This window comes from Cygnus olor, chromosome 7 (assembly GCF_009769625.2).
Source record: "Cygnus olor isolate bCygOlo1 chromosome 7, bCygOlo1.pri.v2, whole genome shotgun sequence".
In the NCBI taxonomy this organism is placed as follows: domain Eukaryota; kingdom Metazoa; phylum Chordata; class Aves; order Anseriformes; family Anatidae; genus Cygnus; species Cygnus olor.
The window spans coordinates 22,156,533-22,184,199 of record NC_049175.1 but is presented as its reverse complement, the minus strand read 5'-3'; the positions used below and the strand labels follow the sequence as shown (position 1 = coordinate 22,184,199).

Here is a 27,667-nt window from a genome sequence, read left to right as displayed (position 1 = left end):
TGACCTATTTTTGTATGCATTACTCACACTATAAAATTAATTCCTTTCTACTTTAGCTCAACTTCAGAGCTGTTAGAAAACAGAAAATTAAATTGCATGAAAAATAGTCATCAAAAATAAATTCCAATTAATTTTATTATGTAATTTAAAAGTTGATTATAAAACTTGTCCTCTACCAGACTACTTTCCACTGAGAGACTCAAAAATAGGTTAACGGCCATGTAAGAATTTAACCACCTACTTCTTAATTAGAAAGTAGAGCTATCTCTAGATATTATAACAGTTGCACTGCCTGGATGGCATTATTGTCTTCCAGCTTCCAACAAAACAACTGCTTGAATGTGGCTGTCATCAGTTATACCCTGATGTTGTATATTTATCTCTGGCTTGTGCACAAGACTTTTTTCTACTAACAGCTCTAGACTGCCTGAATTCTTTATCTGAAGTAAATTCACTATTCCACCAACCAAAACAAAACTATGCTTAAGCTTTGAATCACCATGAGTGCTGTCTCAATTTCATGTAAATAATGCAACTGTACCTGGAAGCTGTCCATATAATTTCAAGCTTTTAAAGCTTATGAAATGTACCATACCAATCTGTCACAGTTTTATTTAAAGTCATAAAATACATTACTGAAGTTTTACTTCTGCTGTCTTGGCAAATCCTTTAAATTATACCCCATTCCAATCAAGCATTTCAAATGACATCATAGAAACTTCCTGCATACATAAATTCTGCTGAGTGCCAATCAATGCTGAAGCAAAGCCTCTTCAACACTGTTTGAAAAAAAAAAATAAATATCCACTCCAATGAGTTCTGATGTGGATTTGTTTTCTCATGTATTCTGCTGAAATGGAAGAGTATGCAGATGATAATTTAGTCTTAAATTGTCTATCCAGTTTTGCATGTGCAAACTCTACTGTCAGCATATTGTATGACAATATGCAGCAAAATCTCACTCTTAAGAAAAACTCTATGACACTGGTACAATATCTGCAGTTACCAAGAACTGTAAAATTTTAATTCTGAAATCTGCAGGGAGGAGGAAAAAAAAAAAAAAAGAACGCATTCCTATACATATTAAGTATTGAAGAATTGGGGTAGACTAGAAATAAGATGCATTGTTATTTGTAAGAGACATCTCAGATAACTAATCTCAGATAAGAGACAGCTCAGATAACTTGAAACGCCTAGTCTCTTCTGGCTTAATTCAAAGGCTTAAAAACTTTTGAATTATGTAGACCAAGAACCAAGGAAATTCAACTACCTCTACTTATAAAGAATGAAACAAAGACATCAGTGTATTCAAAAATGCCAGATGTTTTCGGTACCTCTGAGATGATGAACTTATTTAAAATATATATATGTATATATATATAAGATAAAGGAAATGGCCTCTCACTCTCTCCAAGAAGAAATCAATCTGAAATAATTAAAGAAGAGGGCTAAGAATTTTAGGACTTTAGGATTTTAGGTAGCTGGTGACCAGCACTACTCAACACACTCTGTTCTGCCACAGAATGAAATTTACCATTATGAGGTATTTAGATGTGCGTAATCAAGAGCTGGCTGCAAATACTACATGTACTCCAGCTCCCTAAAGGTAGAACTAAACAAGTGACATTCTGGATTTGTAAATCATAGAAACAAAGTGAAAAAAAGAGAACTGGGGGGGAGCACTATCTCAACTAGTACATAATCTACTGAAGTGTCACATTTTAAACAGCATTAGCTGTAAACCCAAACCCCAGCTAAGCAAAATACATATTGCTAAAACAATAACCCAGTGATCTCTTCAGCATTATTAATAATGCAGCAGAGAAAACAAAAAGGTCAGCTGCATTCAAATTATTTACTGAAATAAGTAGACAAACAGCCTGCATTATTAATTATGAAAGCTGCATATTTTTAAAAATGCTTTTATGAAGCTATTAGTCACACTTTTTTTTTTTTAACTGGAAAAAATGATTTTGCAGCTAAGGTAGTTTCCATTTACTAGTTTAGATTTTTGCCCAAAATATATACATATATATTTTTTCAGAATTATATTCATATTCTACTTATACACATTAATGAAATTATGAATAAGATAATATTTAAGATATATTTTATTTTGAAAGAAGTAAGAAAAAAAATTTATACTGACACTGTAGCTAAATTAACAAATCACTTCATAGCAACAGTTTTTTCTGTTTTGAAGCTTTCTGGTGGTGGAGTTAAAATGTGCGTTCAATCCCAGCCCATTTTAATTCTCTCTAGCTAACTCCCTTGAGAGTTTCAAATGGATTATTTACCTTTGCCGTATCCCTTTGTTACGGAACTTCCATCAAAACGTTCTTTTCCATGCGTGTCTACTTTGGCATTTCCAAAAATCAAAACATGCACTTTAAATGATTTAAAAGACAATATTAACGCTCACACAAGGAAGGAAACAAGTGCATTTTCAGAATGTCTGAATGATATTAGATGCTCAGCCTGGGTTTCACTTGGCAGTGACGGGACAATCTGTAGAATCAACCTACCATAAAAAGAAAAGTTTCTATGTGCTTCCTGCTGAGCTGTACTGGTATTTATATAAACATGACAGATTTTCTATTAAAATTCCTTGAACTGAGAAATAGATTACTTGCATCCACCACGGGGAGGGGGGGGGGAGACAACACCCTCCCCTCAACCTCACTTTCCCCAACTTCTAACATAAAATAGAATTGAGACTTCTATTTGAGCTGGTGGTGTGATGTCTGAGGAGCACAAGGAATTGTTTGTGCATGTGGGTCAGTCACAAAGACATTAAAAAACTGATTTATAAAGTTGAACTTTCTGGCATCTTGTGGCAATATGTCTAACTCTACTTTAGTTGTGGTTATTTTAAGGTATTTTATTCATCTATTCTGTATAATGGAATATAATATCTACTCATTTCAAATTTAAACAACTGTATGGTTGCTAGCATACAGTTGCAGGCTAGTGATTCTGAGTCTAGGTTTCCTGTCTGTCAAGAAACTAAAGGTTTGCTAAAGTACTTGTGAAAAAATATTACGCATAGTTTAAACTTGAAGCATATATACAATCCCTTACCTATGTATACAATATATATCCAATTCCATGACTATACTCATATAACCCTATTGCAAGTAAGGTAGTTGGGAATTTTACAGAAGCCATAATCTGGAGAACATCAGATAGCTTTTGTCTGAGATGTATTTTGGACTGTGTAATCTACTAATTCTGTCTGAGGGAAGAGGAGTTTACTCTTGTGGGACATATTTAGAAAACCAAGCATTTATAGAAAAAATAATATTTACTATTAAAGTGGACATATTTTACACCAGAATTATGGGATACAATTACACCCATTTTGCAATAAGTTTTCAAATTTAAATTGAAATTCAGAACTTGTCAACTTGGCCAGCATCAGTGTTTTGCAAAGATAGCCATGCTGTGTGAAATCACACTATTAGCCAGCAGTTCCCTGGAGCAGAAACAGTCATACCTTTTGGGCCAATGTAGGTTATTCCATTTGAGAAAATCATTTAAAGTGTATTGGCAAAGGAACACTGCATCTCCACAGAGAAACGCTACTAATGTACTCTACAAGTATAAGCATACCAGAAAACCCTTCTAAAGTGTAAACAACCCTGTCATTAAACCCACCTTCTTCCTTAAGTTAAATCTCACCACAGTGAAATCTTGTTACCCTCCTTTAAAAAATTCCCTTGCTTTGCTTCAAGACATGATCCTCCACTAATCTAAGGAGGTCATGAAGTTGTCTTAGTTGATTTAATCTTAAATTGAAATTTTCTGTGATTATTCTTAGCCAACTTCTTTAATTCCTAAACCATGGCATGGAGATATTCTGTCTGAGAACAAAATTTTGAGTGTTCTCTCTATGGCATTTTTCCTGACCCAGACATTATAGAGTTCTTCCCATATACTTTTAAAGACACACTTAGTGAGTCAGTCATAATTCTCTAAACTCTTGATCTGACTTCTTCCTGAATATAATCTTAACTTTTTCAACCTGCACTGGGTTGAAATATGCCCCCAAATAATAGGGCATCTTAAAGGTGTCTTCATACTCTCATTACCTATGGCTATCATAGCTGATGATTATAACTGAGTGCATCTTATCAGATCTGCTGCTCTCTATTTAATGCTGATTTTTCCATTCTTCAAAAAGATTGCCTGAAACATTTCCATCCAACTTTCCCACAGCATAGCAACGATCTATAATAGATTCCACCATCCTGAAATTAAAAGCAACAAAAAGGACTATTTCTGGCAACCTCTTATAGCAGGCATTGCCTACACAATTTATTTTTAACTATTTTAATTTTTCCTTGTTATATGACATGTAGAAAATGTCCTTTCTGACTTACATCTTAATAAAAAAAAAAAGTCAGCAGTTACCTCCTCATTATCATGTCCACACACCACTAGCATGATCATGTCACACTCAATTAAAATGTTGTGGCTACTCTTGCTCACAGGGATCTGCAAAACATAACTTCTGGTTGCTTGAAGCATAATACAAGGTCACTGATACTTGCACCTTTCCTCATATTATCTGCCAGGAAAATGTCATTCTTTGTGCTGTCAACCACCTTTACGGGAATTAACCAGCCTACAATAAACTTTGACTTCAGAGTAAATTAGCAGTGAGTAAGCTCTGCTACAAATATCCTGTTTTCAAGACAGCCTTCTAGGAATAAAACCGTAGTAAAATCAATACATATTATAATTAGAACTGTGTTTTAATCTGTTTAAACAACAGGCATTTGATCCTGTGAACCCTGAGCTGCCTGGTATCTGGGTCTGTCAAACCTCTTTTACAAACAGTGAATCATAGCATAGTATTGTTCAGCTTGGTAACTGCTCACTAACAGAGAGCAAAATATTTATAATAACTTCATCTCTGGTATAATTGCCCTGAAACGTTAATAAGTAAAATGTACTCACAAAACATACTTGAAAACATCTGATGCATAAGAAAGATCTCCAAACAAGCAAGACACATCCAAGGAGGAATACAAAGACAAAATGTAATGAATTGTTTTCAATCCTCTCCTGGATTGCTGCTTGGGGACAGACACCAGAGTTTATGAAGAGATTTAAAAGTGCTTAAAAGAGATGCTAAATTACAATTGTCTTGTCTGAAACAAAATAAGAAAAAGACATTTGTTTTCTGGTACACCTATACATGTCTGACTGCAAGCTGACTAAACATCATTAGCACCATTTTTTCTTTTTCATATTAATTAAATCTCTTAATCAGAATTATGCATCATTAATGCTATGTTAAACCTGATTTTACTGCTGGAAACTTAGTCTGGGACTGCAGGCAGAGTTTTTATTTGATTTCTGTTGGACAAAAGTACCAGTTTCTTCTGCAGGTCTCTCATTTCTATGAAGATCCATGCCCCAAGAACAGAGAGGAGACAAAATTCAGTGGGATACTTACAGCTGCTGACATATTTGCACAGGAACACATGCTCTAAGTGCACATTCATTGAAGTCAAAGAAAGGGGGAAAAAAAGTGTTCAATATTTGAACATGATGTGCCAGACTTCCTCAAAGACTGTATGTTTGACTTGGTTAGTGAGCTATTTAAACTGCTGTGGCAGCTTTTCCTTTCCCACCTAAACCTATATTCTTGTAGGTACATATGGAAAAGAGTCTAGGGACAGTCATGAAGGGGGAAAATGATCACAGAAGAACCTGCTGAACAGAGCTCAGAGTCAAACCAAAGCTGAATCAAAACCACATAAACAGCAGCTATCAAAGAAAGCTTACTGTTTCTTCAGATAAGTCTTCACATGCCAAAACAGATCTTTCAACTTTTGCTTGCACTCAGACCCTTCCTGAGCTAAGTGAGAAGACAAAGCTCAGAAACAATAATGAGGTCACATAAAGCCTTTTCCCTCACCTCCATTTGGTACAAGGATAGCTCATTAAGGATTTTAACTGTGGACAATATTTTCTCCAAGCTCTACATGTGGCCCTCTGAAAGAGAAGGGAAATTTTTCAATTGTTCTAAACAACTTTTTGATTACTATCTGTCTCCTTTCATTCCATTCACACCTTGAGCTACTTGGATTTTGTAAGACATCCTCTGTTATCAAATGACCCCAATGAAACTATTTTACAGAGGAAAATCTAAGAAACAGAACTATATAACCGTCCTGGTTTCGGCTAGGATGGACTACACACCCTATCTCATCAAGGTCATGTACATGTCTGCTTTGACCTCTAGTATTTGTTTTTCTTTTATCTTGCCACCTTATCTGAAATCTTTTTTATCTTTCTTTTTAGTTTACTATTTCATCTTTCCCTAAATATGTTCCACTAACTTAATAGTCCTCCTTGTACCTAATGCTCTATAACTTTTAGAATATTTTCACTTACCAATTTTATGTACCATTATGAACGCATTTTACCCTATCATTATTTATTTGTGAAACAGCCTGTGAAACCCCCAGCGCTCATCCGTTTACAGCAAATGTTTTACACATACTGCAATCTAAATGTTCCACTTCAACATACTTCCTGGCCAGCGAGTTAAAATCCATCTGTTTAAATTCACTAGCTAAGCATCTCAAAAATCAATGATACTACCTGTCTTCAAGCCAAACATTTGCAAGAGACACCCTGATTATTGTGACTTTTCAGAGCACTACTTGAAAAGCTGATGCCTCCCAGGAATATTGATGTAGAATGCAAAAAAAAAAAAAAATAAATAAATAAATAAATAATCAAAAATCAATAATGACTGGACAATATTTGCTGGTGCTTGGTTTTGCTACAAATTCTGAGTGATAATTATAGTTGTTGGTTTATTCTCTAATCTCTGAATCTATGATTTACAACAAAGATTTAGCAGGGCTGGTAACAAAAAACGTGAGAAAGCAAAAGGATTTACATGGACAGTTAAATATAAATGGGAAAAAAATATAATGATACAACCTAATTCAAGTTGTTATTTCAATTTCTTGGCCAAATCCTAAATCAAAATGTTCTTATGATCTTGAAATAGCATCATAGTGCTTCACAGAATTTCTGTGCCTCTTGACTACATTTTCTATGATGCACAATACCACTGGTCTTCAGGTGAAATGACACAATATAGTAGAACACTATAGCTGAGACTACTCATGAAAAAGAGAAATTCTGTCTGAAGAACTCATTCCACGTACAAATCACTTGAATTATAGCCTTTACAAGACTCAACAGGATTACGTTTCAGTCCAGTTTTCAAATAAAATGTGAGTTTTTTTTTCAATTTGACTTTTTTTTTCAATTTTGACAACTGTTCTAAACATTTTAGCAGATATTTTCCAGCTAACCAACATTACCTAAACTGTAATATCCAAATTTTCTTGTTCCTCAAGATTAAAAAAAAAAAAAAGTGAAAAGCCATTAAAATTCCAAAAACAAATCTTCTGTGATTTTAGAACTTCTTACAGATAGAGAAGCATGTGATAAAATCAAAAACTTACTGAAAATTAGGTGTTCATATTCTCTCTTTAGCACATTCCTATGATAGGATAGTGTATAATATCACTAATATCACTAGCATGAAAAATAATGTCTGCAGACTGCGTCTGAGCACTTTTTTATGCACTTTGAATTAAATGCAATACATATAACACAACTCTGCTACAGAATAGTTCTAAGCTTATCATCATTGATTTTGCCTGAGATTTTCTTGTGAAGAATTACTTGTCATTCTCTCCACAGATTTTGAAAATGAAGCTTATTCAGTCTGTGAATATATCTCTGTTCATGTTAATGTCAGGTAACAATTATTTGTTCTTTTAATTAGAACAGCTTTTATTCCCCCATGACATAATCATACTTATGTACTCCCAAATTACCAAAACATTCAAAGAGCAACAGTTCAACGTTAGCATAGGAAACAGATTTTCCAGCACATAAAATTACACCAATAAATCAATTTTAGCACAATCAGAATATTCTGTATCTGGTTACCTGCCTCTCTGCCCCACCACCACCAAGTGTTGAATGAATAATTTTAACCTAGCATAATAAAAATCACAATAATTTTTATTGCTAACTGTAATAAAATGGGAATGGTCAGCAGAATATAGGTTACTAAGTATATTTATTTCATCAGTACATTGGAACAATAAATAGTTGGATTATAACCTCCCTTTCATAACTTCAGAACATTCACTTTGGCAAACTTGTCTAGAAAATTGTATAAATATTACAAAGCCTATTTTAACATTTTGGAATCCTAACAGTATATTATCTTAAAGAGTGCCACTGGACAAGTGGATGGTGTTTGGAGTGCTGTTATCTGTACTGACAGCTGTCACTGCTTCTTTCCATTTAGGTGATTCTAATGAGCCAGCCTTCAGGATAGATTGGCATGTTTTAGAGCTAGGACTTTACATCAGGAGGGAACAAGGTACTTTTGTGCATGTTTATAATCTGATACTCCTACAAGCAACTAAAAGGACAAAACTGTGGTCGGGACTAAAATTTTTCCTGGCTGATGATAATACCATTCTCTTGCAGTTTGATAATGAAAACAACTGAAAATGATACATCTACAGTCCAAATCGTCCTCATCCTAGCTCATCTAACAACCCAGATAATATAACAGACACCTGAGATCACTTTTGTTATTTCCAATGCTGAGCATTCAACCCAGAGACCTCCTTCCTCATGCCTGCCCCCATACACAGTGAAGGTTTTATCACAGTAGTCAGTCTCTACTGCATAGCAAAGGTTTTGAGGAACTGTCATCCAAAAATAAGTGTCAAACAGAATTATGGAAGTGTAAAAAAATGCTTTTGAATGAATAAATTTCTAACAATTTCCATCACTTTTTGTACAATTAATAGACAGATTATTGACATTTCAGACACTTATTGTATATAATTTCTTGGCTAACAACTCTACCTCATTTCTCAACTGTGTATCTTTCTTAAAATCTTACTTAGATCTTTTTGAGTTCCATTTTCTTAAATTCCATTCAATTACAAAGCAAAGATGCTGTGATTTTTTCTCTCTAATCTCTACAAATACTTCACTAACATTACACAAAGAAATTGTTGTTCTTTTGACATTGCGTCTCAATAGATGGACTAAATGAGCTGTGAATATCGGCATCTAACCAATAAAGAGAGGTCTTTATTTATTTAAAATGTATCAGATCTGCTTCTTCTAAAAGGCTAATTGAAAAGGCTATTCAGGTCAGCTGTGATATTAGAAGACAACTGAATCACATTTAATGCTTTTTAAAGGATGTGAATGGGCTAAAAGAAAAATTAAACCATGCTCATTAAAATTTAATTTGACTTAGTGAAGCCATTAACATTTTGGTTTTATGCAGTGGCAAGCATTCTAAAAATATTTCGATATAATTCAGAAACCCAGAATTGTCAAATGACTGACCCTCATGTATCAAAAATGATTGAAAGTGACCTTTAAGGGCAAATCAGGAAAAAAAGCAAAAGGAGAAAAAAAATCTCTGAATAACATGATTATCCGTTATTCTGCTTTCTTCATATATAAGCAGTCGTATATACGTGTAATATTACTGTACACATACATGCAGAAATTATCTGCTCACAGCAAGCCTCTCTCTTATTCTGACTCTGTTCTTTTACTGTTCCTGCTTTTAAACTTCTGCAGTTTACCACATCTATCAGCAGGATTCTCTGTAACAGGACATTTCTGCCTGTGATAATGGCCACATTGATCTAAGTAGCTAACTTAACCTAAACTCAACTGGAGTTTTTCTCTCATACACGTTAGAATAGCTTCTTATAGGATAAAGCAACCTACTTGCCATTTGTGATGAAAAACAATTAGAGTCCTATGAATTTTAGTCTTGTATTAATTGCACACATTGATTTTCATTTTAACATCGAATGTCAGATTTGAATATCAAATGGACGAAAAATAACTTTCGTGTGAACTTTAAAGAAATAATCTATTTTTAAGACAATACCCTATTTAACTCCTCATTGTTTACTTGTGATATGTTCTCTCTCTACAGGTTTGCCTTTGTAATTTGAAAATACTACTGCCAATATTCCTTATATTCCAGACAACAACAAATGCTCTAAATAGCACAAAACAGTTATCAAACAAGTAATTTTAAAGATTTTAGCCATAGGTAAGTTTTGTATTAAAAGTTTGTCTGGAATTAAAATGGTAACAAATCTGATCATGTATCAGTAAATAACTAACATTTCAGATTGACTGCCTGAAAAGAAAGAAAGACAAAACCAAGGGGAAAGGTACTTTCTCATTTTTTCAATTAAATTTAAAAAAATTTAAAATATCAATACAGAAGGCTTTGTTGCAATAATCCTAACCTAATATAATCTGTGCTTTCATATACCATTGTGTGTGCAATTGCTTGCATTGCTTTGGCTGACTTAATAAGTACTATACTAATAATCAGTACTTCATCAGTGGTGATATGAAACAAAAAACACTAAATATTGTTAAGGTTATTGCAAATCCACTCCAGGAGGTGTAGACTATCATGAAAACTTCAAGGCAAACCTCAAAGTTCTAATGACAAAAGGAAGTATCTAAATTACCCCAAAAGATTACCTTCTAACTTGACTTGGTTAGCCATTAATATGGATAAAAATTATTTTCTCCTTCCTCAGCTTATTTTTCAAGGAGTTATGGGAAAGCTGAAGCAGAAACTAGTGACAACTTCTGTTCTTTCCCTGTTGGAGTGTCTCTAACTCCTGACATAGACTATTTTTATTCAGAGCAAACCTCAAGGTCAAACACTTCTAAACTCATGGAGTTGGGTGAGGTGAACCTGACTTGCTAAACTTAAGGACAGACCAAATCAGATTAGAAGATCTCTGGGTTAAAAGCCCCATCCAGAATGGACAATAGTTTATCACAGGCAAAGCGGTGCCCATGATTGATATCCAAATATTTTCTTCAGTCTGTTGCTGGAGGAATTGCTAAATTCTTCCAGGATCTTCTTAAATCAGTGTGTGTGTAAACTACCTTATCAACTCAAACGTTCAGTGAGCAGCTTGCCTCCTTTATAGCAGATTTCTCCCTGACAAAATGAAATAACAGCAGATAAAAATTTTACTTCTTATCAAAGCAGTGGAAGAAATTAAACAGAAATTACAGTATTTGGACTTAAGCAGCTGGGTGCAGCTTATATCTTCCCCTATTATACTTGTGTTTTGGAGCAAAAAGCATAGAAATACTTCTAAGAACATTGCAAATGCATACACTATGCATATACATGTAAAGATACAACATAATGCAGGGAATGAGTAGAATAAGGAGCCTCTGCTTATGAGTTAATCTAAATCATTAATGAAAGCAAGTTTTGCAAAATTAATTAAATTAGCTTGAAGTCTGGTATTATTTTAATCCTAGATCTGAACATAAAGAAAATAATTTGTGTAACAAGATTTCAGATGCATTTATTTCTCAGAACCTTACAAAGATTTGGAGTTACATCAAGGGTTCTAGCTTCTACCCCTGCATCCTGCTGTGGCTGAGTATTTTATTGGAAGTATCCCAATATGACAAGGTCAAATGAAGATTTTCATCAGGGCTTATCAAGGAATTCACTCACAGGCCACATGCCTATCTCAGTTAGATAAACCACAAAGTCTTGAATGTATACCAAGATCTTGGGAAATGTAATATATTTCATATATTACATCTGACATTCATTTATGAGCATGTATCAATACAGTTAGATAATTGTGATTCCAGATTACTCGTGAAAGTCCCATTTCTGGAATGAAGGTATCACAATAACAGTAGATACTCATCAATGTGAGCATCTGTAACATAATTCCTGTAAGTGTTTCTTTTTCTCAGCTATTTCATTTTACTTTATTTCTGAGATGGAAAGGTAGGATACCTTTAATCAATTTTCTTGATACACATCAAGAAAGACCAGAGTACAATCCTATGTCATTCCTTTATGTTTTTCTTTGCCTTGTAGGAAATGTCTTTGCACACAAGAAAGAAACATTTGCATTGCAATATACAAAAGGAGTGCTGCTGACTGAGGCACACTGTGCCTCTCCTTTTCTGTCTTCACTACTTTACCATGGGCAATCCTTACTCTAAAATGCTATAGAGCCTCAAATTCTGATTGATGAGATAATAGAAAAGTCAAGGTAGGAGATGGTGATCCACAATTAGACTGTCAGAAGAGAATTCAAAAATAAGAGATTCTGAGATAAAACTTCCCAAAGACTGATGCAGTCTGAAGGAATTAGCCTCCTGCCCAGGCAAATACTACATGACTAGTACTAGTTATTCTACTTTGATGCATTGCCCAAGACACTTGGACACCTCTTCAAGAACTGCAATATGAAAAGTTATCTAAAACAAAGTATAGAAGCAAAATCTCAGTGATTTTTACACAGTGACACAATCACTTAGCATCACAATGAACCAAAATAACATAGAATACCCTTGGCTAGTTGTGGGCACTTTTTACAGGTTGGCCAAGGTTAATGGGGACTTCTGCTGGCTAAATAAGTAAATCTTTCTAATGGCTCAGTTAATGCAGGAAATCTGTAAATCAGTTCTTCTTGCCTTCCTGTTTTGGACCATCTTTCCTGTGTACTATGGAGCTTTTGCATAAGTGGAGTATTATTCACCTCAAAGGCATGAGAAATTAGACATAGACTTCCTTCTAGAGCAGGTACTCAGCGGATTCCACAAAGTTCTTACAGTACCATGGATATTCTTAACAGTTCCTGGATATAAAGATTATGACTACAGAATGAAGAACAATAATGTTCAGAAGTCATCCAATAAGAATGACACAACAGGAGAATTATTCAGTACAAAAGAAAAAATGTTTTCCTACATACTCAGCTGACAGGTTATTAAAAATACAGATTGGAAAAAAAAATCTTAGATTTGTGGTTTTGAACATGACTTTAGAGAAGACTGAGAAGTCCTGAGGTGGTGGGTTAACTTCTGCTGGTTTTGGCAGGTTCCATCCTCATTTTCTATAGCTGCTGTAGCCTCTGACTGTGGAGCCTGTAGCCTGTGCTCAGACGATGCTGCTGGTAAAAGTTGTATAAACAAAGCACAGTCGACACGTATTTTGTTTTCTTCTGAACAGTTCTCAGAATTGAACATATTACAAAATTCATACAACCATCCTGCCACTGCAGATCTATGTACAAGCATCTGAGAGTGCTACATGAAACACAAGAAAACTGGAACTGAATTTGTAAATCACTTGTCAATCATACGGACAAAGCATGCAGAAAGGCTTTCAGAAAGCCATACCAGAGGTACAGTAAATGAGCATGATAATTTTTATCATATTATTTAATTCTTATTCCAAATCATTTTCTGAACTTCTCCATTTAAAATGGTTTTCTGTGTTTGTGCAAGCTGGGATATAAATAGCCAGCACAGTGACTGAAGCCATAAGCTACACAAGTGTTTCCAAGCATTTTTGCTCTTGAAAAGCCTTCAGTCGAGATCATCTCTTGTGGTAAAACCAAATATTAACAGCTAAATAAAGTTAACAAAAATCCAGGATGTTGCAGAATGGGATGATAATGATTTAGCCCATGACATTTTCTTGAAATCATTGTGAAACCATGTCCCAACATAGAGCTACAGGGGAAAATAGGGGGAAAACTGGATTATTCACTGCCATGAAATCTAGTGTGAAGTTCTGTCTGCTTGTCATTACTAACAATCTGTCAATAATGGTAATATTATTAATAACAACATTAACACATTGATTAACACATTGTTAATAATATTTTTCTTTTTTAACAACATGCAGTAAAATATGCAGAATGAGATAATGCTACTGCTACTGAAAAATTCTTAATTCTCCCCAGAATTTTTTTTTATTTGTGTGTGTGTGTGTGTGTGTGTGTGTGTGTGTGTGTGTGTAAGTTATTAAGGGAGAGACCAGGTCCTCAGTTTACCTCTCATTTAAAAGTTATAAGTTTGAACATGCATTACACTAAACTACACTCCTGCCTCAGAGGTACTTGGGACATATGATGCTATTCTCCACCTCTCAAGATTTGTCTCATTAACTTTGGAAGAAAATAGTCTTAAATCTTAGAAATTCACAACAAGAGAGGCTGAGCACTGAAAAGCATGCCATGCCAATTCCTGATTCAAATGGACTGCACAGTAAATTCAAGTCTTTCTCATAACATTGTCCATGGTATATTTTATATTGGAATATCAGCAAACTCAATACTTCCTTCTCCACAATCAAGCTGTTAGACCTTGTTAGATGGATAACAAAATGCATTCCCCACAGCATAGTTGTGATTTATTTCACAACAGTTGTTCTATTTCTGTATTTCCATGCATTTCAGTGTTTTAATTTGTTTCAAAATGACCCAGAGAAATGCCAGAACAGGATTTTTATTTTTTTTTAAATCTACCAACTTCTCATACCTGACTATACCAACTGAAACTCCAGAAATATGTTTTATAGGTGCTTAGCTAAATGTTTCTGTTGGAGACTAACAAAGGATAAACTCATGCAGACTTCATAAGTTTATTCACTTCTGCTCATGAATGATTTCAAATTAGGGAGTTATTGCAGGGTTAATTAAGGATCATTGAAACTGGGAGCTGTGAAGGGTTGCTATCATGACCTTTTATTTCAGTTAGTTGAAAGTCTTTATATCTCTTTATGGGTTCAGATAGCTGAAAAGAGAGTTACCTTCAACTAGACATAGCATTCCTGCTGCTTCCAACCAAAGACACAAGGAAAATACTTCTGATTAAAGACGTTCTGAGCTATAGTTTTGTGAAAACAGGCAGAAAGATTAAAGATTCAGAAACAAAAGGCATCAAGGAAGTAGCAGACACTGAATTCTGCTTCAATAATATGACCCTTGAGAAGAGGTAAAAGAAAATTTGGAGGCTAGGCTGTGACAAGAGAATAAGGAAGAGGAAATAAATTGTACTCAAAACCATCAGAGAAACTGTTCTTGACGTTCTCAATCAGATTACAGCACAGATTGCAATAGCTTTTCCAGTTGTCGTGTCTCACTTGAACAACTTGTAAGTCTGGCGTTTTGATTAAACAACATAGATCCAAAGGAGATCCCTACGGAATCTCCATGACTGCAGATCAAGCAATGGAAATTCTGCTTTTGGTAATTCATCCAGTTCTCCTGCAGAGTAACTAAGGACTTATGGACTCCTGACTTTCAACTCTCCAGTCAAGTCCAGAGAATACAATGAACTACTACTTCAACAGTTATGAAAGAAATACATAAAACAAGACAAATCTGGGTCCTGGGGAGTGAATACATTATTCAGAGCAATCACAAACTATTTTTTCTGTTGTGTTAGTAGTGTACAAGGTGTGGTATGAGAGAATCCATGCAAGTTTTTTGATGAACAAAATTTGCCTACTTCTTTTATTAAATAAATTTTATTTACTATCTATTTAAATAATAGATAATGAAAGAAACATGTCATAATTTGCTAATTGAAAATTGGAAGCTGGTGGCTTACACAGGCTGCCTACTACAGCTCGGTCCAACATTGCTACCACATGAGACAGACATAAAAAAAATCTAGTCATACAGATTCCATTGCAGTTCAGTATTTAAAGTATAGCTGCCTAATGAAGTTACCTCAATCCCTTTAATCAAGTTTCTAGAAATCCTACACTGAATCATTGCTGTCCATGGACTGATAAAATATCACTTAGGATTGACATTTTGAAACATTTTGAGTATATTCTCTGTGTATTTTAAATGTAATTAATATACACGCTTACTAAAGACATCATTAGATATTTAAAATTATTATTTTCTGAGTTCACATAAAATTATTATTTTCTGAGTTGACATACCCACTTAGAAATACAAGGCTTGTACTTAATAAAAAGAGAAGGCTAACTACCATAGACCCCTGAAATAAATAAGCAGCATAATGGGTTTAAATTTGAATGTGTGAGATTCAACCTTGAAAACAACAATGCTGACAAAAAAGCTCGTAAATACATCATATCAAAAGAAACTGGGATTTTCAGTGTGATAACAGATCTGTCTCTGCAACTCTCTGACCTATCCAGGCATGTGTTAATCTGTTATATCCGTTACTAACGGCACAAGACCCCTGACTCATTGACATTGGTGTGAACAGATTGTCATCTTATGCCTCTTAAACAGGGAGTTTCAGAATGACGACACTTGAGTTTTTTGAATATAAAACTCAGTCTTGCACTTATACTTCTAGTCAGGGTTCATATTTGAGCCTAATGCTTCTTGATGATGATGCTGTTTTTATAGAAAATAGGTATCTGGTGTCCACAAATATCCTTACAAAAATATAGGACAAACAAGGAATAACTATAAATATCATTAGGTTGCACAAAGGTGATGAAATACATTTATCACAACCACTGTGCAATTACAAATATTATAGACCTTATATTTGTCTTATATTTAATTTTGCACAGGAGTGAGTCTATGAGTCTATCTAGGCCCACAATATTATTTCACACAGGTGAGACATGAATTACTAACATTCTTCTGTCTTTTCCTTTCTATACCATTTTTAGTTGTGTAAGAGTGATGGAACTGCTATTTTGAGCCTTAAAGGGATATTTTAACTATTTTTGAAATATATTTTTACCTTTAAAAACTAACCAATTAAAAATTAACAAAGTAACAAATTAAGCAGCAGACTTAAGATGTTGAGTAAGGCTTTTTGGTTTATGAGCATGATGTGCTATAAGCAGTGACACACTGAGGGACTGAGTACAGAGCAAGAAACATGATACTCCTGAAGACTATTCCTTCTCTCATTACTTTGCTGTTCTGGGTTTTGTTTACAGAGCAAAGACCAACATCTTTAGGAAAAATAATCAATAGGAAAGAACCTCTGAGATCTCCCTACCTAATCAGAGATTAGTGTATATATAATTTCGTCAGTACTTATTGTAATGTATACTTCTAATGCTACCAGCTCTATCTCACTACATTTCAATCTCATGTGACTACATTCTCAAATATTTGCCTTAAAGCTATTGTGTCTTTGTTTCAAGCATGGCTTTACAATAGCCTCAGGCTTGGAATTCAGATCCACTAAAAGAGGAAAAAAATATACTACATTATATGATCTGAACATCCTTTTCCAGCAAGCTGCTCTTAGATGAATTTTGTTCTGACAAAACAGCATCAATAGTAATAAAACAAAGGTATCTAGGAATACCATATGATTGCTCTCCCATTTAAAAAAAATTAAATTAAATCAATCTCTGTTGCTTTCCCACTGAGTTTCTTTGATTTTTTCCAAGAAATCAACATCATTTTGTCTATAACCTGAATGAAATAGTTAAGTGAGCTCATTTGTTTTCACTCACCTTCTGAAACCACCAGTTATGGTAACTAAAGCATCTGGTAGAAACGTGCACACAGTATTCTTGACAATCAAGCTTACTGCATCTGCTTCTGCTTTAGATACAAAGCTAACAAGGTCCTCATAGTAGAGAAACCCTGGAAATCAAAGGTAAAAAAGTGCTGATCACTCTGTGGAATATTAAAATCTATGTAGCATTATGTAAGCCCAGTGCGAAATATAAAGCCACTCCTCACCAGGAAGTCAAGCCACTTAGTTTGTACTAAGGACAAGAGAACCCTAACTAGCAGCAAGAAGAAATGCCTGACATTGAACCTGAAACTATAGGTATGTTTTAGGGCACATTATGCAAAGAAATAATTTTGATTCATCTTATTCAGAAGTCTTTTCCTTCCTCCCCACCATTCCCAGAGTCAGCCTCCTGCTCTGACTATGGAGGAAAAACAGGCAGGAGACAGCTTCTTACTTGCCTCATCTTTGTCATTATAATTTATAAGAACAGCTGTTAAATTTTAAAAACATAGTAGTCAGGGTAGTAGCAATACGGTGTTTCCACTTGCTGAGAACTTGACTGAGGAACCCGAATTATTCTCACTTCCCTATCAGTCCACAACAATTGGGATTCTGGATGTTCTGCTTTAAAGGAAAGTCTTGAAGTCTTCCTGAAATGGCAGTTTATCCAAGCAAGGGGCTCAGAGTATATGAAATACCCCAGCTTTCTTTACACCTGATCACAAACCTTCTAATTTAGAATGTAAAGATTCTAAAGTGATATAAAATACAGGGATTTAGTACAAAATAAAGTTACATGATTTTAATGTCATGTTATATAATCTCATTTTCTTAACGTATAGTATAGCTTTCCTAAAATGGGTTCCTTTACTTTGGGAAATTGCACACAAAAAAATCTATGGGGAAGCAACATTGTTCATTTTATCACATTTAAAACTTTGAAGTTAAGATGTGCCAGGATTATGGAGGTAATTTTGCAAGCAATTTATTATATATTTTATGAAAAGTCTTGATTTATTACTAGAGTAGGGCTGCCTTGAACAAGATGGGTCTCCTCTGAAAAGTAGTTCTGCGTTTTCCTAATGTTGGAAGTTATTTTCACAGGTTGTGCATTAATGACTCATTAATAATTTTGTGTATAAAAGTGGATTTCATCGGATATCTGAGTAGGTATTTTCAAAAGTGCATAGTCATACCTGTTGAATGACACCATTTTAGAATGCCCTGTTACCTCAAATATTATTTTAACCTAATAATATAATATTCCAAAGGTGCTGCAGCAAGAAAATGGATTTATAAGTGAACTGTGCTGCCACTGCCTCCTCCTCTGATTCTGTTTTCAAGTTCTCAGACAGCAGAGATACTGAGTTTTTAATGGGACTTGCACCTTACCTGCTCTCTGCATTTTTGACAGCTTCAGGGTCTTGTCAGCTTTTACCTCTTCCAGAGTTCGTAAACCCATTCTGAACCATTTTTCAGATGTCTTCACTCCCACTCCAAAGACTGAAGTAAATTGCTAAGGTCAATAGAAGAACACATATTTCAATATTGTTTTCTAAAGGAGTGGTAAATTAATAATAAGTCAGTAACAAGGTGGTTTCACAGTGGAAATACTGGACAGGACGTATCCTATATTGAAGATAAAGAATAGCATATTGCATATATGCAGATACATCATCCTTTCTTTGCATAGTTATATTCAGCAGACAATTGTTTTGATACGTGAGCTGTTCTCATCAAAGTGAAATCTAAAAATAAGGTAGTATGCCCAGCATCTTTGCGTGATTTAGTTAAATGCACACTTTCAACAAAGGGTTGAAATAAGGATAGTAGCCTTTGTTTTTACTGCAAAAATAAGAAATGCAAATATTTTGCAATATTTTAGGTAGCTGGATTCCCTCATGCAAATTTCATAGAACAAGAGATGTCTCAACACTGCCTAATTTGACTGAAATTATAATTTTGTATTTTATTCATTAGAAGTTCTTAGTTGTATACATGATGCTGGTGACACTGCATGCTGGAGAGATAGGGTAACTGGGCACCCTGCAGCTCCTTAATTCTGCATTGAGGGCAATGTCTCAATAATGCACAGAAACAGATGGTGAGCGTATAAAGGCTATAAACATATAAAGTACATAAAAATATTTTTTATACTACATTCTATAAAACACATATGTTTGGAGGTTGTGTCAAACATTCTTTTCCAAAATGGAATTCAATTGCAAGTATAAATGGAGAGATCATTCTCTTTGCTTGCATATTATAAACAGTCTTTCAGTACTTCAGTACTGAGCCAAATTAAAATCCTATCAGTCTTATTTGGAGTACAGATTTCACTATTCCGCCCATAGAGGGAAAAAATAATAATAAAAAAAATCTACCACCCCAAAGTTTTAGTATGGTCATATCCCATTAATTCCAAAGTCATTTTTTAAACTTATTCCCCCAAATAAAGTTTTAAAACAAAAATGTCACAGCTGTAAGCATTATTCAGTGGATCAATATCACAGATGAACAGCAATATGAAAGCAAGAGGAAAAACCTTCATGCATGCCCAAAAGCATGTTCTTTATCTTCACTTTGTCAATACAGAAGCTCTCAATAGTTTCATTGTGCTTTTATGGAATTCACTGAGTAGCTATTTATGATGCTAATAATTGACATTTTCCACTGAATCTACAACCTCTGAATTCCAACCATGCTATTTTATTTTGTGTTTTTCTAATGAAATTAATTCCTTGGAAATAATCAAGATTAAAAAAAAAAAAAAAAGACGAATGAAAATCTTGGATAATATTAAATAGGAATTATCCTACATTTGCATATAATGGATGAAATTACCTATTCTTTGTCTGAAACATGGGCATTTATGAAAGAATGATTTTAAATACTTTGATTACTATCTTCTAATGTTTCTGCTACTGCTGCATTTTCAAAAGGATCTATTACTGAATATAGAACAATTCCAAGAAATTTAATTAATGTGGGGATAGAGAACTAAAGAAAGTTGATTTTATGTCATTGTCTAAATTTGTGGGGTGGTAGGGGGTAATCTTCCATAATAAGATCCATAATTATTCAGTAGATTCATAGATGTCAATTTGAAGACACTGCAAGAGTGTAGTGTGTAACGGGCGCATTTCTTCAGTTCTGGACACAAACATTGCTCTTTTTTCATCTGGTAAAAGTGAGTTATATCAACTTGTCCTCTGCAGCACTTCCGTAAGGAGGAGACCTAATCATGTCATTCATGTACCCTACATGTAAAACGTATACCATATAATTTATTTCAGTGGTTTGATAATTGTGACACTGTGACCTCTGGTGATCTTTAAAGTCATGATGAGTGATTTGCAACAGTTACCAGAACCAAGTCAAACACTAAAATTTAGGAATGTGCTAATATTATGGGATTCTTCTTCATTTACCTGCATACACACAAAAAAATGTTGTGAAGGACAGGCTACAGCCAGTTTAGCCAAAATGTTGAAGAGCTCAACTAAAAAAAGATCCACATTGCTTTGTTGTAATTTGGAATGTGAAACAATGCATAAAGCATACTGGCCATAATTTGTCCCCTGATAGGTTTTATTCTAATCTTTAAAAAATATTCTTAAACGCTGAAACATAGTATTCAATTGTTGATCCTCAATTTTTACTACTATTAATAAGTAAGTCTGGTTCCTGAATCCTGCTACATACGTGAATCTACACCTCTTTTCTGAACATTGTTACAGATAACATCAACAAACATCTCTGAACATCCTTTCATACCAGTATTATGACTCTGAGAGAATGGAAATGCCTTTGAATAGCTCAAGTAAAAGTGAATAAAATGGGGGAAATTAGACAGTCCCATTCCTTTTACTCTGATTTATTTTTTTCAGAAAATACAGAGATTATTTTTAGAGGTTAAAACTGCAGATAAAATTGAAAATATATATTGAAAATATATATTATATTTCCAATATATTTTTCCAGTGGAGAATTCACTGAATATTTAGGAAATTGAAACTGCAGTATTTATGTTCTGGATTTCCTGTAACTATGCAGAAATGTGACCATGAATCTCAACCTACAATACACCTAACAAAGAAACATCTCCAGTCCTCTTTCTTTTGCCTCAGACAAAAGAGAATTAAAATGGAACTGAGTCAACTTCTTCACCCAGTATTTTCTTAATGCCAGAAAAAATGGCATAGTGTTAAAATAACAGGCCAACATAGGGAGAAAAAAAAAAAGGCAAGAATAAACATTGGGTTAAACTTACAGCAAAAAGTATGCATTACAATAGCTTTAAGGAAAAAGAGACTGTTTAGTTTAAGCTTAAGAGCAGCTGCGTATACATCATGCTAATTATAAAGGTAGCTGATTTCACCATTATACTCTCTTTCCCTTTGTATTTAGTCAAGATCTTTTCTTTCTTTATACTTGGTGTTCCTTTACTGTAAATAGATGGTCACGTCTAAGTCCTATTAAACAGAGAGACATATACTCAATTTTAAACAAACAGCAACAAATCTCAAAAGATTTACCTTAAATGATTTGTATCGTTCATCATTTAACACATCTTTAGCTCTAGAACTCTCCATCTTCAATAATCTCCTAAACAAATAAAAACGTTATTTTAAAATCAAGATTACGGTAAGATGTAGTAAAATCATCTAATGGAAAATCTTATCAACTTGTAAAACATTGAGAGCATCCTTATTGAGTGCATCATTATATTCCAACAGGATTAAATTCTGCAATCCTTTTTGACACAGAAATTACTGAAGGATAAAGGAGAAACTGGGACCACACAATGAATTTCACAGTACTTATTTACTCAATATTTTCTCAGGATGAAGTAGAAACTGGGACCATTGAATATATTTCACAGTACTTATTTACTCATAAATTCACAGCCAGAAAAGTTGTTTATCATAAGCTATCAATGATCTGTCCTGAAAACTAAATTTTGTTGCTAGAGTTTACTCTCTTAAAAGTAAGAACATTTTTAAGACCAGATATATTTTTCTTGAGTGTACAGTTCCTCCAATCCCTCTGATAAAAAGAAAAAAAAAAAAGAAAAAAAAACAAAAAAAAAAAAAAAAGAAAAAAAAAAAAAAAAAGAAACAAAAAAAAAAAAAAAAAAAAAAAAAAACAAACAAGAAAAAAATAAATTTGTTCTACTTTCCGTAGTAGAACCATAATTGAATTCCCAGCCCTCAGGTAGTAGGTACAAAGAGCTCTTCAGTGGCTACTTTCTAAACTGGTGGAGTGAGGCAGAAGTGAAACAAAACACCCAGCAATGACCTCTGCAGACAGTGGAGATGCTCAAATCAGCTGCCTGCTGGAATAACAGTACCTGAGATGTATAGTCATGAAAAGGCCAAGAATTAAAGAAAAATGTAGCGAATACTCAAAGTCCCAATAAGAATGCAAAGTTCATGCTTCACCTAGGTAAAAGGCTCTGCTATTCACAGCAAGGTGGGATTTAACATTAAAGTGCTAAAATATTTACCAGTTTGTTAAAAATAGTATTTCCAATAAAGCATTCAAGTGAGAAAAGTGATGTTGCCAAGGTAGAAGATGTCACATGAGCAAAACTATTACCAGTCAAACTACCACATCCAAATCAGAGTGGGCCTTTAAAAATGGCACACAATAATCACAGTCTATTATTTATTTAACGGTACTTATTCATGAAATAACTTCATTCATAAGGGAAACTCATAAGTTCAGTTTTAGAGCTTTATATTTCTATGAAAGGTTTCCAGAAATCATTGCGGTCTTAGTAAAAAGGATGATATATTTTTATTAAAGGAAATACATAAGGGTGTGTAAATACACACCAAATATCTATACTGCAGTCTGTGATCTCTAAAAGTAGATCTGTAAAAGAATTAACTGGATAATAATTAAGAGGTATGTTACCTCAATAACATCTCTGACTTGATCTCCCATGCAGGGCAACCCTTGTATATCTTTCATTCTGGTTACTGGAAATGGAAGAGATTTCAGCACAGAAGCTGCTCTCAGAAATTCCAGACAAAATATTTCATTTTCTTTGAATTCATAATTTTCAGCCATTATCTCAAAGGCATCCTGGGAGAAGGGAAAAAGGGGGTACAAAAAGTTAATAAAAGCTTAAAGTATTCAGTATATTCCTTAAGGATTACTTTGTATACTAATTCAAGATTTCTTTGTGATATAGTGAAAATACAGAGTTCCTCACATAAATTCAGCATAATTATCTAACCACTTAAAATTTCTCAGGTACCATAAAAATATTTTAGAGTCAAATATAAGAAAAGATTTTGATTTAGGAAAATTCAAAATTTAAAATCTTTGAGAGAGAGATAAATTCCATATTCCATGCAGATCTCAAAAACAATGTGAAATAACAACCTAACTTCTACAACCCCAAAGGTTAGTACACAACATCTTCATTTTCAAGTGCAACCAAATAGGAGTCTGTGGTGATACTAGTAAACCACTTTTTGAACTTGTAGCCGTTCTTCTATTTAGTAATGTAAGGAACAAACCCACTTTTCCTTACAGTTTTCAGTGGTGTGATCTATGCAAAGAGGAAAACCTTTTCTTTGTGGATCTTCAACTATCCATGGACTGGTTTATTGTAGATATTGCACTCAAATGTTACTGAAGATTGCCAGTACATTTTTTTTATTTTATTTTTTTAACTATCCAGATGTCATTTATGAAGTTTTGGAACCTCTCTACCTACCCCACCACCACCACACACCATCCCTCCAACTATATATATATCAGCCACTTTTAGAAATGAAATGAACAGATCACGTGGTGGAGAAGAGAGAGCTTTTTGGTTCCCTTATGAGGAATACTGTGTTTCAAGAGAAAATAAATGTACTGTGTGTGTGTGAGAGAATAACCTGTAACATAAGAACTTCTGAAAGCTTCCAGCTGGTTAGAAGCTGGAAATCTGAGTTCTTAATGAAGCCTTGCACAAAACCTCAAAAATTTTTCAAGGCTGTTAAAACTAAGCGATTCTTCTGAGATTTTCAGAGTACACCATCTCCAGAAGACACTTCGACTGTTCAAGTATTTATCTAAAATGCATCCTGCACCTGGCTGTTAAGGATGCCCCTATGCGCCACTCAAATGGTACAGGACAGGCTAGGTACGACCATAAAAAATATGATTAGTAAGCCTTGCAAAGCTCCCACTCTGCATAGGGTCTTGCATCCCTGCAGGAGATCCCATTTCTTCCTCATCAGTCTTTCAAGAGCAGCTACCTGATCCCAGCCTTGAAAAGGCCATACGTCCTGCTATTTTATGAGTTGTTGCATATCCTCCCTGTCTTCCAGCTTACTCCTGTTTCTCCTTTGACCCATGAGACATTACAAAATAATAAAGAGCTGGCTCTCAGTGTGCATCTGCCTGCAATTACACTTCACTGAGCTATAGTCCAAGTGTCTCTTCAGGAAATGTTTTAAGAGTAAGGATGAATAATCACTCTGTAATACAGATACCAAAAGACAGCAAATGACTTACTAAACAATGACTGCAATGGATAGTAGGAGGGAAAAAATTAAACATTTTTTTTCCTACCCTCAGTGTTTATGGGAGCAAGTTCATACTGAGGCTTAGATTTTGTTTCATTTTTGATTAAGTCCATCGTTATATAATTTAAACAAACCCAACAACAAAAATATTTTGCTTTTTTTTTTTCTTTGCATTAATGTGCTTTATATTGAAAGATAAAGCCAAGTAACAACCTATAATACTTGCACTACTACATGCATAATACTTGCAGGGTGAGCTGGAGTAAGTTCCTCTCTCACTAACTGATGGTGACGGCAAACCCAGTGAATGGTTCTTCATTACCCTCCACAGAACTGAGAAACAGCATCTGTCATCCCGCACTGAAGGAATACAGCCTGATTTGTACAACAAAACACACGAGCTACAATCATTTAGATCATTAAACACGAAGAACTTTTACAGAGTGAATGTAGATTGCTACATATTACATTTAATTCAGTTTAGTCAGTTCTAGAAAAATAAATTATCTTGATACATGGTTCAGATTATAAACATTCTGGTCTCATTGAATCAAAATGATTTAATCAAAATCTTGAAGAAAATATCTCAACTAACCATAGGATTTTCAAAGCTTTTCTCTCAAATAAAACCTGTGATCTCAATTGGATTGGTATCTCTTTAAAGAAACCACACACCTTAGATGAACAAAAATACTTCAATTTCTCCTTTTTTTTCGGTGCTACCATATTAAAGCATTCTGCATCTTCACATCTGTACAAAATGTTATCAGAATACTGAAGCAGACATTTCACTCAAGGTTTACTTTCCCTTTTAGGGTGATTGTTTTCACTGTTCTCTGGTTCTTTCTTTACTCACAATTAATATGTAGTCAACTAGCAGTACCTTCTGCATCTAATTTATCAGCTCCTTTGTGTGATATCCATTAATATTGCTATAAGCCATCAATGCAAAAGTTGATCTGTTCTGGAGCCCATCTGTTGAAATAGCTCTATTTTCTTTCCTCCTCTAGGAGAAGAAATCCCAGACAAACCAGTTTATCTTCAAGGAACAGCTCATACATAAGTTCTATTTAGCTGGATGGTTATCACAGACTTCCGAAGCAAATAGGGTCCTGGTTTCTGAGTGACACTCACTTAGTAGACCCTTAAAAAAATAATCAAGTCTTGAGAGTAAGGGATTATTAAGTAATTAATCTCTGAGGATCTCTGTCCATCTCACCAAAGGATTCCACCCCTTAACTGAATACTTATTTATCAGCTATTTATCAGCCTAGTAAGTGCTGTGCGATTCCATTTTCATAACAAATCATGAAAGACCTCTTTGAGATAGAGAGCTGTTTAGCAAGGTGCTTGATCCAGAAGTTTCTGCCACTATCTACGTTCAACTAGCCTCTGGAATAAGGAATTGAAGGGGTCAGGTGTTTCCTCTTCTTTTTTTTTTTTCTTTTTTTTGGGGGGAGGCGGGGTGGTGGCGGAGGGGAGGCAGTTGTTCTTCCAAGTTCTTCTTTTTGTTCTTTATCAGCTTCAAAGATCCTTTCCTACCATTTAGGAAAATTAAGATACTACTTTTTGCTTTAAGTGAGGTTTACATTTCCAGTCACAAAATTGTGATTACCTTTCCCTTCTTTTTCTCTCTTTACAACGAATGCACATGAATGCTCAAAAAAGAAGTGTTTGGTAATAAATGTCTAGTGCAGCTTAACCCTAGGAGAATTAATCAGGAGACAGAACCAAAAAGTTATAGGTGTTGTGTTCTAAAATAATCTATACAAACACATAGAAAACAATTGTTGTAAATACCTGCTCAGCAGGAACTTGTAATGACAGACTAGCAAAGTCATCTTGATTAGAAAGCTCAAAAAGTCTAGGAAAGTTTTCGTGTCATTCCCAATAGGAGGCCGCTCCTGTGGGCATTTAAATAGACTTATTCTACACTGAAGAATAAACCATCAGGATAAATGTGTCTGTATATACCAGTACCACTGCTGATTTAGAGAGGTACTGGCCCCCTTCTACTGGTGGGTGGGCAATTTCAGAAAAGACATGTCACCACCATTACTGGAAAATGCAATCACATGTAGCATTTTACTCAGAGACTGTTGACAGTCAATGAGAAAATATAATCAAGGCGTTTTTGTCATTCTAGTTTGCATTATTCAGGTGTTTCCTGCCTTTGCAGAGTTCATTAAGCTATTTTAAATAAACATTAAATAGTATTGAATATGTATTTTTCCCCATACAAAACACTGCCTGCAAATACAGCAATTAATTACAAATCTGTCTTTTTACATGAAACTGCTTTTGACTTCCTTTTGATAAAATCTTTCTGTTTAAGAAAAAGAAAGCAACTGATTTCCAAGTGGAGTTGCAGTCTATTCAGTCTTATAGTCTATATTGGATAATATTATAATATTCCAGAGGAGAAAAGTACATGAAATTCATATTAGCTGAGAAAAAGCTGCAATCTATAAATCACTGGTGAAATCTATTTACAGTGATATAAAAAGGAAAGTTACTGACCCCTACGTTATTCTAAACCTTGGTACTTATACATTAAGCACCTTGCCAACTTCTTTATCAGTTAAATGAATACACAGATTGCCCGTTTCAAAGATACTAGTGCAACAGGAAACTAATTTCTAAGATTCCCAACATGTGGGATTTTCATTCTCTCCTGAGTATTCTGCAGAGGCTACTTTAATTAAATGTGAAAGATAGCTGGGCTACACTTCAGCTCTTTATTTTTAAACCTTTTT

The 27,667-nt window shown here is 34.3% G+C and overlaps 1 protein-coding gene across 1 annotated transcript in view; it reads right to left on the bottom strand.

Moving 5' to 3' along the window:
• Positions 1–27,667, bottom strand: part of DNTT (DNA nucleotidylexotransferase) — an 89,839-nt gene that overhangs the window by 46,037 nt on the left and 16,135 nt on the right. Inside the window, 5 exon segments of the mRNA XM_040563527.1 lie at positions 17,372–17,504; positions 18,772–18,895; positions 21,918–21,966; positions 21,968–21,987; positions 23,302–23,472. Of these exon segments, the coding sequence (XP_040419461.1) occupies positions 17,372–17,504; positions 18,772–18,895; positions 21,918–21,966; positions 21,968–21,987; positions 23,302–23,472 (497 nt within the window).